Consider the following 13,502-nt stretch of genomic DNA (forward strand, 5'->3'; position numbering starts at 1 on the left):
AAATAAAAAGGAAAAACCCCAAAACAGAAACAACAAACAAAAAAACACCTCCCAGGTTATAACCAGTGAGGGTGGTTTTAAAGCATGAAATTGAGGATGCTGGTTGCATTGTGCTTGGGCACAACCAAGGACAATAGGGAATGCCAAAGGGTGCAGATACTGATGTGCTGAATAGAATAGAGGAAGCCAAGCCTGCAATAATCTTCCTCAAAATTCCTGTTGGGAGAGACATTAGAGCAAATTTGAAATTGTGCTCTGGGACTAACATCCAGTCAAACTATTTTAAAGAAACTGAAAAAGACAAAGAATGAGTTACCAGTCTAGCATTGCTTGTGATCAAGGCTCTGGTGCCCAAGCTCACTTGCAGATGTGCAGCACTGGAGCTACTTTTGAATATTTGCTAAGTTAAAAAAATTGGGTATTTTCAAATTAACTAATTCTGTTAGCTCCTTGAACTATTTGTAAAAGCTGTCTTGCTTTGTGTCAAAGATGAGATGCTCCTGCAGGGACTATATGCAAACCCTCAGGGCTTTTCTCTCCAGAGCATTCCTGACATACAGAACTTTAGATCCACTTATTAACCAAAGAAAAAGATAGCCAACCTAATCATGTTCCCAATACTCCAGTTCTAGTTATATCTGCTACTTCTTCCATGAATCCTAACCACTCCCAGCTCAAGAAAAATTGGTGAAAGCTCTTTACTGTTGCCACCATTTAAGTTAAATACCTAATTATGGTATTTATATACTCCCTGACTGTTAAAGATGGGAGAATTTTACAAAGTTCCTTAATTTTCAAGAACTTTTTCCTTTGCATTTTTCACTTTGATTTGTTAAAATGTAAAGCTTTTAGTACTTTTAAAGACAGTAGCAGTCCCAAAGATTTCTTATTTATACAATAAATCACAGACTGTGATGGGGCCAATGTTCCTTTTATCTGTCTCCTTCTGGGAAGGCATAAAGTATAACTGCAGGGAGATAAGACCAATATCAATCTAACCTTAGCACAGAGACTTGGAGGAAATGAATGACACTTGTAATATGAATACTGATACACCAAAACTTGGACATTGTAATGCAAACCTCTGTTCTTGCTAAATTGAAAGTATACAAATTTTCTGTCCCCATTCCCCTCCCCTGCCAAAAATCAACGTGAACCATTAGTAGGAGCAGATAAAAGAATATACAAGACATACCAAACATGCTTTGCTATTTTAAAAGCTATTGATTAAAAAAAATAAAAATTAGGCTCACTAAATAGGCTGTTTATTATATGCTTTATATCAATGTTAATCATGGATAGATTGTCTATTCACAAATTTCTTTCCTAATGAGCAATACTTCACATGATCTCAGTTAATCTAACATGAATTATGGAAGTTAGAGTCAGAGGAAAACTTCAAATTAAAAAAAAAATAAGAAAAAAAACTACTTACTCCACTGCTTACTGGTCCAAACTTATGGCCCGAGGAATCTGGTTCTTCTAAATACAGAGTGTAAAAGTGTGGTCTATATCAAACAGTACCAAAAATGTAATATTTTATATACATGTTGAGACAGTTTGAAGAGATTATATTTCAACAATGGAGATCAAATATTGGAAACAATGCTGTCATTCAGAGGAAAAATGCATTAAAGGGAAACAGAGAAATGCAACTTTAAAAATCTTTCAGTCATACAAACAGGCTTGCATTAAATAATATTTTATCATTGTTAGAATAAAGCGTAAGATATTGTTTAAAACAGAAATTGTTTTAATGTATGTTTAAAAACAGAAATGTAATTCATTGCAACAGGACTCAAACAGGTACTCAGACTTGCAATTGTGTACCTACCTTTCATCTTCAGGTAACTGCAGCCAGCGAAGGACAGTCACCACTCTTTCTTCAAAGGGGATTGAGCTGCATCAGAATAACATAATATCAACCAACTATGTATTTCCAAGAGCTAAATCTGTTAGCCATACATTACAAACAAAATCAATGTACTTTAGCAGAAAAAAAAGTCATTACAGGCTATTTAACAGGATACAAATTTATCTATGCTGATTGCTTGTGACTCTACAGGAGTTTATGGCCTGATCTAAATCTTCCTTGAATATTGTCCCCAATGACTCTAATGCAATTAGAATAAAGCTCCCAGTAGTGCTTCTGCTTATTATACAAAGCAAATAATTGGTCTCAAGGTGCAAAGTCACACACAGGCTTTCATTCCTGTATTATGCTTTCAAAAATCTTGGTTTAGGAGTGGGGTTGGGTATTTTAAACTTAAACAGGTTGAATACAAGTCCTCATACTATGTCACAAAAAAGATTCTCTGTATCAATTACTGAAATAGATCAACAATAAGCATGTTGGCCTTTAACAACATGAAGCACCCACAAGATAATTGTGGGTTAATACAAGTTCAAGTAACAGTTTGTCATCAGTTCCTAGGGAAAAAAATATAGGTAGGAAACTGAGAGTCAAAAATTCCATCCTATATGAAGGGTGTAAGAAGAGAAAGTGATCCTATGAAGATAGAAATGAAAAGCCTCATTTCTTGGACAAGAGTTAAGTTTATTAAATAAATGTGATAAATATTTTCACTAAGTAGAAAATGTTTAATTGCTGTGAAGAGCAATCAATTACTAAAATATGAGTGCCCTAATGTGAAATATGTTTAAGATCTGCAATGAAAATAATTTCAAATTGGAACAGCCTGCCACAGTCACCAGTAAAAGTTTAGTTTTCATGGACAATATCACATCAAAGCCTGATCCATTCACTGTACGAGAAGTTTGGATTGAAATACTCTACACCAGCCACAAAAGGTTTTTATAAATAGAAAAAGTAAAGCACTAGAATTTCAAAGGTTATGCTTAAAGCTGACTTTTACACATCTTACCATTAAAACATTTTTGAGGAATGAAAAGATAATTAAACAAAGACTCTACATTATACTGAAACTAAGTTAATTGGATCCTAGCTTTTTTCCCCCATTGTGCAACACTATTTAGAAAAGCAGGAAAAGAAATTTATGCTTTCTCTGCCATCTGTCCCACTGCAATCATTAAAGTCAAATACTCCACTGAGACACAGGCATTTACATACCTATTGTATATCTCATACATGTTTGGAAAGGTTCCATTCACTGCTACATCTGACCCAGGCCAGAAGAAGGTCGCTGCTTTCAGCCCTTGGTACATGGCTGTGAGCCAAATCTGCCGGAGAACATTCGCCATCGTTAGTGCTCGTCACCGAATTAGCTCAGACACTGCCAGACCCCAGTGCCACCCTCACCAACTCTGCACCCTTCAGCAAGACCAAAAAACAACAGTTTAATGGAGCACTCTAGTCAATCTTGCCTGTCACCACTATCTGCAGCTCAGATATACCCTGTAGTCTGATTCCTTGTGGCAAACACATCCCTGATGCTGCTGCGCCAGGGAGAGCCAGGACAGAGGTAGGAACCATGACTAGAAATACAATGGTAGAACCATGGCTGAACACCAGGAAGGGGAAATGCCTCAAGAACAGTGACACAAGAAGAGGTAGGAATATTCCAACAGCCTACATCGCACATACTCTTGATATATGGAAGCTACTTTTTGGTCACTTCTTTCAGTTTTACTGCTGCCCTCACAATTTGCAGATTTATGCCTTCTGCATGTTCTCTGCCTGACTCATATATCACTCTCTTCTCAGTTGCCCGCAAAGTCTACACCTTAGTGTTCTTACCTCAAGAAAAAAAAAAGTAGTCTTCCCCACGTTACTAAGTATTTGCATCTGGTCCCTTGCTATTCTTTAGGCTAGATCTCACTCAAACCTTTCTATGCCACTTCATTTTCATGGCAGTCTCATCAGTTTTGCCACAGGTGTGTGATTGAGCTGAGACAATTTCTCTTAAAACCACATCTTTAGACTAATGAGTAATTTGGGCAGAGCAGAAACCTTTATTAGCACTTCTTATTACTAAAACTAACTGCCCTGTCCATTTCCTCAGAGAAGTTAACAGCAAGTCCACTCATATTAAAAACAGACCAAAATCTGGTAGCTATATTAGCTATTTTAAGCCAGCATTTCCCTTAGGGAAAATTCCTGTTTAGGTTCAACAAAACGTGTTACATTTTGTTTCATTTGTTATTTTGCAGCTCCAGTACTGCAATTCCTAATGGTGCTGAGTAACACTCCTTGGCTGACTCAGAAGTACCCTCTGTACTCTTTCAACATCACTATGCATCCAAGCGATATTAAGTAACATAACAGGGTGATGTACATTCTCGGAAAGGTATTAATACTTACAGGCTGCCCTTGGTACCACTGTGGATTAAACTTCTCCTCACTTTTAAGGGTGAAGGATGCATTCCTTCTGGGGTCATACATCTTGTTATCAATTATACCATGAGATTCAGGATACAGCCCCTGTAATTGAAAGTATGCCTTGTTGCAATGCTATAAAGAAAAAGAATATTCCTGCTACACAAACATGTCCTTCAGACAAATATATCCGTTGAACACTCTATTGGTGACTTCTACTCCACAAGTAGCTCAGGACCCAAATTTAACAGCATCACCTACCATTGCTTCAAAGCCCTACCTTCCAACTCTTAATTGCTTCTCAGTCAGATTTAAAAAAAAAATTAGACAATCTCCTTTGGGATCAAACTGAAAGACACTGTATGAATTCATGTTTGTTGTATCTTCAGTGCCAAAGACAAAGCAATTACTTATGCTGGACCTCCATGACATGAGCAAAAGCTCTAGCTGGGATAAACATTGCATGAGGAGTGAAAGAAGTGCAGGCACCAGTTCTTGGGTAATTTTAGCAGACTGTCCTCTGCCTTTAAGCAGATGAGCTCTTTTTTACATTTATAAGGGATAAAACACCACTACCATTAGGACCTTGATACTTTTCACAAGAACAGGGAGCTAAGATAAAGCTCTGTATTGTACACCTAATGTGGCTGCTGGGCATAATTGATGCCTCTTAGTTGCATATTCAATAATGGAGATTTATGAGGATTATACCATTAAGCATCTCATCCCTGAACCTGTGCTTCTCACTTACCAAATGCTCTGACAAACTGGGAAGATAAGAAGGAAAGTGCAGATCCTAGTATTTGAATTTTAGTTGTGGCATGATGAAACTGAAAAGGATGTCCTGGATTCTAACCCTGCATTTGTGTTGAAAACTGCCATTTCTCTTTTTCCTCCTACATGCAAGAGGTGGCAAATTTACAAGATCAGCTCTGTGACATTTCCATGCAGGTTTTGGTACAGCCTATCACCCAGAGTAATGAGCAGCATGATGCTCAAATCTTTCCTTTTGTTTCATACTCCTCTTTGCATCATGCCAGGCTACCTTAAAGAAGTGGAATAAGGTTGGCAACTTGAAGCAGTCAGGCTGCTCCCACTCCAAGAGAGCAAACTGCAATTTAGTGTAAATATTTATACAAATGAGGAGTTGTAAAGTGATGTGACCTTGCATCTATATGGGAATTCTCACAGCTACTCTTGGAAGAACTAGATTTACTTACACTAGATCTGACCAATTAGCTATAGTTTTATAGAATAGCTTTTAACCTAGATTACATAAATACAATACATACTTTTCCCCATTCTGAGGGAAATCCAATTATTTTAATTATGCATCAAAATATACTACTCCCTTGGAGACAACTTGATAAAGAACAGTAGTGGAAACATACAATATACAACAATTCTTACTGTGACAATGGAGTAATGGTTGGGAAAGGTTTTTGAAGGATACACTGGTCTCATATTGGAAGTGTATGTTCCACATTTTTCTAGAGGGAGGAACAAAGAAAGTCAGCAAAATTACTGAAATAAAAATATTGCAAGTTTCTCTCATTAAGACATATACCTATTAAAAAAACCCAAAAACAAAAGTCAAAATATACTTCCAGAAAATTTTCATTCCTCAAAATTGTGGACTTAATACTTTTTTTTTTCTTCCCACATGCATTTACAAGCTGACTAAATGTCTATTAACACCAACTTCTTATATGCCTAATGGCTGACTGCAATGGTCACATGAACAACACCTATAGCCCTTGTGAGAAGCATGTACAGATAAGAATGAACAATGAAAGAAATCACCAACCCTCCAAAGTTGCCCTGGTATGCAGTAAGTGCAGTCTGCAGCTTGAGACCAACCAGCTACTTCACCCCAGGTGCTCCCAGGGCTGAAGTGGCCACTGATACAGTGGTGCCTGGCTCTCTAAGTCATCTGCCAAATCACTACTTATTTTTCAGTCTTCTTTTCTTGCTTGTAGGGCTTTTAAAATATTTTTAAAAGCTCTTATTCTAGAATGAATTTCAAAGTTTTCTTTATCTTGATATAAAAAGCATATGGTATTAAAGAAATCAGTGTACAGTATTTGCTAGTATGAAAAGGCATTAGCAAGGCCAAAACAACTGAATAAACCCTATTTAAGGGGCTTAAATTTCCACCAGCAAATGTGTGGGCCCCAATTTTCAGAAAGAAAAAAAAAAAGCCTTCATTAACAACCTAAAAAATACCAAAACTGCTTCAGCAGATAATAAAGAACTATAGGAACTATATAGAACCATATAGAACCCTATGGGTCATCTTCATTATGAGTCTGGGCAATTATATATAATATAAATAAAATAGAAATTGAAGGTTTGATAACATAAAAAGTGTTGCATCAAGGCACTTTGAACCCATTGGATTGGGGCTTTGATTAGATTTCAGTTGAAATAATCAATTTGAGCTAATCAAGATGACAAGAAGTCAGGCTGGAAAAATAAATCCTCTCAAGTCATATAGTCCCTCCCACACTTGTGTTCTGTAGTAACAAATAACCACTTGTACCTTTTGTTATTACTGGAGAACACTGAGCACATTTCAGCTATTTCCAAATCTGTTGTTGATACTGTTTTCCAAAATCGTAGTTTTTTGGTGTGGGTGGCTGGGGAAGTTGTTTTTTTTGTTTTGTTTTGCTTTTTAAAGTAAGAGAAAAACACACTTAAAAGGCTTTGCCAAAAGTCCTAAGTGGTTTTTGCTAGGACTTTCCCTAAGAGTTATCTATTCTTTTTGGCTTGTCACCTTAGCTAAAGATGATTTAAGACAAAAGGATCACTTATCTAAAACTTAAAGTATCACAGCACAGTAAGACTAGACTATGCCTGGGTTCACTAAAACCACTCAGCTCCATGCTGAATTATCCACCTTTCAGGTAGCAGGGAGAGCAAATGTATAATAAAACTTGCTAAAAATGAAATTATGGCATTGTCTTGTAAGCATCTAATCTGACAGATTTCTCCAAGGAGACACCAGAATATCACTGTAGGCATAGCTGAATTAACAGGACAAGATAATGGAAATATTTTTATCTGTGAGAATTCTGCACTTGTCAGCAAATGCATTAAATATGAAAATCCAAGTATTTAGCATGGTTCTAATTTAACAAAGAACGGTCCAATAAGCTACTGAATGTGAGTAGCTGTCTACTACTTTGTAAATACTGACATTCTTAAACTCTTTTTGAAAATTTAATAGTCCTATAAATGGATAGATATGAACTCCAAAAGGATTTACTACAAATTTTCAGCAACAGTCAAGCAATTTATCCACTATTGTTACCTATCTACACAGAGCGATGGATTCCATTACCCTTTCCTGAACAGTAAAATCCTGCAGGAATTTCTACTCATTCATATAGAAGATTATCTTTACAATGTGACTGCTTCCACCACTTTTGGACACACAAAACATGAAGCACATGGAAATTTGAAGCCACAGGCCTTCAGAGAGTTCGGATATGCACCTCAGTGACACAAATTTTCATTCATGAGACTATTTTTCTCTTACTAAAGAAAATTTGCTTTATCAGAGCATTTCACCCACTGTTCTACTCTGAGGGAAAAAAGAAAGCTGAAGATGTAGTATATTGTATTGCAAAAGCCTTCTAGCATATTACCAAAAAATGCTCCAGAGTACTGTAGAACTGTAAACATAATGCAGAATTAATACTTTCCCCCAGACTATCATTATTTTGTGCTATAAAAAGTATGTATTAACAGTCATTCTGGTATTAGAATCTTTTAAAAAGATAAGTTTTGAATATCAAAAAACTTTGTAGTTCTGGAGAAGTGAAACTACTTTGATGAAGATACAAAGATATCAGTATTTCTTAGGGGTTAGAATTTATCATAGGTTCAGTGCAGAGAGAAATACAAGTTTGTTATACAAGTCAATGAGAGAAGTCACACTGTGATCTATCCAGACCAAAGAATGAAGAAACTACATGTGGAAGTGGGTATTGCAGACTGGAAGCCCTAGAGGTGCTTTCTGACACTGCTATCTTGTATTTCAGGCAGAGCTAGAATAATTTGTACTAGCCAGCCTCTCCTAACAATGTCCCAGAAGTCTTCTCCAGCTTAAATTTTTTATAACTGCATCTAATGAAAACTTTGTAAAAGCCTCACTTTATTCCAGCATGGAACAAAATTAAAAAGAAACCAAAACCTCAAATACATCTGCGAATTGTTATCCTCTGGAACACTTCAAGTTGTAACAACCACTATATAAAAAAGCAAGTATTTTTACTGATTTATTTTTAGTCAAACTGAAACCAGGCACCCCAGGTAGTAATTTATGAATGTCAAGAAGATTGGCGTATTTTTCAGACAAGAAATACCATCAGCTCTCTACAGACCACAGCCAAAACAGAAACAGGAAAAGTAACTAAAATTATTTAGACACTACAAAATCAAGAAGGACACTTAAAACTCTGGGGAATATTTCTTCTGGAAATGTTTCTTAAATTAAGGTTTTCTTGGATTCATCACATTTCTACCAGCTCTTCTATGTCACCTCTTCTTAGTCTCTTCCTTCTCTGTCTTCTTTTTCCAAATATAATCAAATGCTTTCTATATTGCTTTCCACTTTTCAAAGCCATTCCACCTAAATATGAGATGATATGCATTATAGAGTAAAAAGGATCTACTTCTATTTTGAAGAAATAAAGTAACCTTAGGAAAAAAACATCCACCTCCTAAATATAACTGGGGGTATAATTTATAAGATTCCACTGAAAATTAAAAGGGCCCTTTCCTCATGCCCTCTCTCATTCTTGCCCATCCATTCTCCCACATCTCAAGTTCTCTCTGCATGGTTGCTCTTTAGGGCAACAACTTCCATATTCATGGCTGAAGAGTAAGGATTTGAAAGAGTAAGCAAAGATGCATCTGTGTTTTTTTCAGGTAAGACATCATAATATTTCTTAGACAAAGGAACTACTCACGTAATTTGCTAATAACAGGTAGAAGTCCACCCCAAGTCTGCAAATATTCTGCTCTGAAGCCATCCAATGAAAATAGTAACACTGGAGACTTGGTAAACCTGAACAAACAAAAATTGAATATTAAAAGACAGACTCTGAGAAATAGTTTCCTATCACTTATTTCAAGAAAGTTTCCCCGGAATAGTAGGAATGTTCATTTTGGGGCTATAAACCAGGCCAGGGAAGCTGTCCTCAGCACGAAGGTTTGCAGGCTGGCACAGCAGTGAGCACACAAGCCATCTGATCCCTCTGCTTGAAGGCTGGCAGAGCAAACCCTGCCCAAAGAGGCTCAGCTTTGCAACAGGGCATGCACAGGAAAGTCATGATAAGGTCTGATTTCAAACACACCCACAAAGTGAAGCACAAACCAAGATGCTCAGGTGATCCACCTGGTGGGTTTGGTACTCCTGATCTTGCAAGCAGTCCCTCTGAAGCAACAGTCAACCCCCCAACCCTGCCCCTTTATTTGCTATGCTCCTGAACAACCTGTAACCCAGCTGAAAAAAAAAATTAATATATATACTGTGCACTGAACTGTAAGCAGTCTAACGTACAGGGCATGTGTTAAATCAGCAGCTAAAACATATATTTTTCCCTTCATCTTACAAAGATTATCCAACCAAAAAGGATTTGCTTACTGCTCCAGAAGTACTACCAATCTCCAAACTCAAAAATGTGGCCCTGTGACTGGAAACACTGTAACAGTATTTCTGCCAGGAACTTGACAGATAAAGTCAGAAATGGATTTCACCGGACCCAACTAAAATAAAAACTCCCCTTCCAGTCTCCACAGGACCTATGTGTTCCAGTCTTGACATGTTCCCAGATTCAGCCCTGTTCAAACAATTTCTCTTCAACTGTAAGTACTTAAAACATTGCATCATAGACAGGAATAGTAACTTCTGTAACATCAGTAACTTCTTCCTTGAAGTAAACATACCCCAGGTTTGACCTATAGACATGAGGGCATGTGAGACTGAAAAAAGAAATCACTGCAGTGCAGCAAAAACTACTTAAAATATGGAATTCCATAAAACAATTGAATATATATTTTATATGTTAACTGCAAGCTTATTTTCCCTTTTTATACTTGCAAACGTAAAATGAAAATGCTTTTTTTTTAAACTTTGTTATACTTTAGTTTCCAAAAATAAGACAGTGAAGACAGAAGACAAATATTATTTATGAAGTACTAGCAATTTTTTTAGTGATGTACCCCACAAAAAAATCCAAACAGCCATTCACAAATGAATCATTTATAAGCTCTGTGTCAGTCAAACAAACATGATTGTATTAAACTAAAGAATAGTCAGGCAACAAAACATGTCTACCCTAAGAAAATTTTAATCAAGAATTCGGACAACGGTTTAGCCAAAAGGATTTCATTAGTCAGAACTATTACACACGTACATACATATTACCCTACATCCCAGATAGAATAAAACTTTTAGATGTAAGTTTGCAGCCTGCTTTTAAATTTATATGGCACAGGTAAGAACAAGAAATGAATGATTTTGGGGTCAAAACTAAAGCCCTTTGGCAGAACAGAGTAAGGAAACTTTATGCACTACTTTTGCCCATATTACAAGTATTTTTTTGGCACCACAGATTCTGATGTCTGCAAGTTTTGCAAATACCTTCTCCATGCCCCTTCCTGCTCAATAAATTGATTCACGTCAATGTAGAGGTCTAAAAATCTTCACTGCAAAGTTCTGTGCAATAAAATATGCACTTTGAGGCAAAAGCTGTTCACTATTACTTACCAACAAGTCTAACAAAAAAAATCCAATCCAAAACCAGAAAACCCCACCAAACTTAAAACAACCGCTGAGAGAGGGACTTTACGCAACTGTTTCTGGTTTGGCATTTCCAAGTAAACCAACTGTTAAATACATGTTTTGGTTGTCTGCAAATCTAGCTACTGAGCCCTTCGCACATGTAAAATTAAACTTGGCAAAATAGGCCATTGCCACAATGAGGATGATTGGCCATTTCACTGCTTGTATATTCCACACATGCCAAAACTCATATATTTAGTGACCTGCCCTGGTGTTCAGGGGAGCAAAGCATGACAGACCACATTAAACTGCACCCTCTTTGGAACAGGTCCAGTAAAATCCCCAGACAAACTGACCCAAGCTCCATTCTGAGGTATATCAGCCACTTCCATGAATTTGTCCTGCCAGTAGCCAAGACCGCACTTGCTACTTCACAAATGGGCTGTCATGAGCAAGTAAGCCTGGGAGGCTCAAGTTTTGGTCCTGCCAGTGATTCATGCTGGCTGTGTCCAAACAGCATGACAAGCATGTTTCACAGCTCTTGGATAAATAGGTATGCCACAGTCACATCCTGACTCCAAACTGAAGGAAATGCAGGAGCAATTATCCCCTCCTATAAATTGGCTTCTATGGAAATACAATGCAGGCAACACAGGCTTACTGTGGTCTAGTAGGTTCACCAGTCTGGATGATCAAAAGCCCAGAACCATGGAACACATTGCCAAGCTGACCTGCCTCACTGTAGGCAGCCTAGACCATAATTCAAAGAAAGAAAAAGAAAGCAAAATAGGAAGGAAAAGAAAGTTCTCTTGAAAGGTTTAACATAGTACAGAGAAGACTTCCTATCCCCCACACATGCTCATACACTACTACCTATTTACAGCCACGAAGCACAGGAAGAAAAGCTCTCTTTTCCACTAAACTAACAGAAAGACTCAACAGGAGGCATAAAAACAATCTTCAGATACACAGAGAGATCAGCAAAGAGGAAAGAAATCAATCAGATGCTCTTCCAGCTCAATGAAGATAGAATACATAGTAATAGGCCTGAAGTACAGAAGAAGACATCAGGACAAAAAGACAGCAAAAAGTCATCAGTAAAGCCATCTGGGTAAGAATTAGGATAAACTGCTTAGGTAGGTTTGAATTGTCAGAGTATTATTTCACTCCTAGAACAGTGGGAAGGACCAGATCACTCCTGAGATCTTATAGCCTATTAACTTGATAACCCTATTAAACAACATAGAACCCAGTTTTGGAAAGACTTCGGTGTGCACTTAATTTTAAGCAGTTGATCAGTCTCATTGAAATCAGTGGGATTTCTCAGATTAAGCACATCATTGAGTGCTGCACTGTTTTTTGTCTATTCTGCACCACAGGAACAGCTAAAACACAGCTAAAATTAAAACAGAATAAAACCAGCAATCTGAACCCACAAAATAGGTGGTATTATTATGCACAGAATCGGAACTGATATCCTGAAGTCTCAAAAGAGCACTGCAACTAAAGCCACCTGCACTCCTGCCTACCACACCACAGGAAGAAGTGGATCATTTACAGAGTTGTTACTCTTGGGAGAGGCTGGTGTGCTAATAGTCAGAGATGAGCCTTCAGTCAACACTGCTTGATTCAACTTTGACCACACATCACCCTTTCCTGGGCTGGGTTTTATTGCAACATTTTGGGGTTTACCAGGATTAAAACAATTTTATAAGAGTAACTGTGTATCCCTTTCACGATCTGAACAGAAAAAACAAACAAAAAACCCTAAAAACAAGTTAACCAACAGGAGTTTCCCTACAGCATTTGCGTCAATAACTCTGACTGTGGATCTGCACAAGACTTTTGTTTGTTTACCAACCTCTTGGGGGTAACACTTCCTAACCTTGCATTAGGGAAATCACCATCCTAGACTCAGCATGAAGTCCCAAATGGCCCCTGAACTCAGAACAAAAGTCAATGACAAAAACTTCAAGAACCACCTGGCTATCACCTTCCTACATAGGGGATTACTGGGAACTTGGAGTACAAGCTGGACAGAAGCTCCAATTTCTGCCCTGATGAAGTTCTGACATGCCAGCATCTGTTGGTGCTCTGAATCTGAACGAAGAGTACTCAATTGATATGAAATATTTCAAAAGGAAATGTATTTTGTTTGACAGTATTATAACTCCAATGAATAAATATAGCATGACTTAAATATTTTAAGTCAAATAGTAATGACATAAGAACAAAATAAAATGGTTTTGCTTTACTAGAAATCTCCCATCACATCATAATTTCAAAATCAAAATAAAATAGGTCTGAATTTTTTGATACTTGTCAGAACATAATTGAATTCAACTTATCCCATAACTTGTCTACCAAGTATTTACTAGTGGAACATATTTCAGTCAAGAATTTAAGTCACTT

At 37.2% G+C, this 13,502-nt stretch overlaps 1 protein-coding gene across 2 annotated transcripts in view; it reads right to left on the reverse strand.

The window, feature by feature from the left end:
- Nucleotides 1-13,502, reverse strand: part of LOC146439802 (ectonucleotide pyrophosphatase/phosphodiesterase family member 1-like) — a 52,414-nt gene that overhangs the window by 16,786 nt on the left and 22,126 nt on the right. For both annotated transcript variants that reach the window (XM_085055946.1, XM_085055945.1), the window contains 6 exons: nt 9,274-9,371; nt 5,708-5,787; nt 4,283-4,402; nt 3,092-3,201; nt 1,835-1,900; nt 1,436-1,508 (listed from right to left, as the gene is read on the reverse strand). In XM_085055946.1, the coding sequence (XP_084912072.1) occupies nt 1,436-1,508; nt 1,835-1,900; nt 3,092-3,201; nt 4,283-4,402; nt 5,708-5,787; nt 9,274-9,371 (547 nt within the window). The remainder of the gene's footprint in view (nt 1-1,435; nt 1,509-1,834; nt 1,901-3,091; nt 3,202-4,282; nt 4,403-5,707; nt 5,788-9,273; nt 9,372-13,502) is intronic.

The sequence above is a fragment of the Lichenostomus cassidix genome, chromosome 3 (genome assembly GCF_008360975.1).
Source record: "Lichenostomus cassidix isolate B80296 chromosome 3, HeHo_3.0, whole genome shotgun sequence".
Classification (NCBI taxonomy): domain Eukaryota; kingdom Metazoa; phylum Chordata; class Aves; order Passeriformes; family Meliphagidae; genus Lichenostomus; species Lichenostomus cassidix.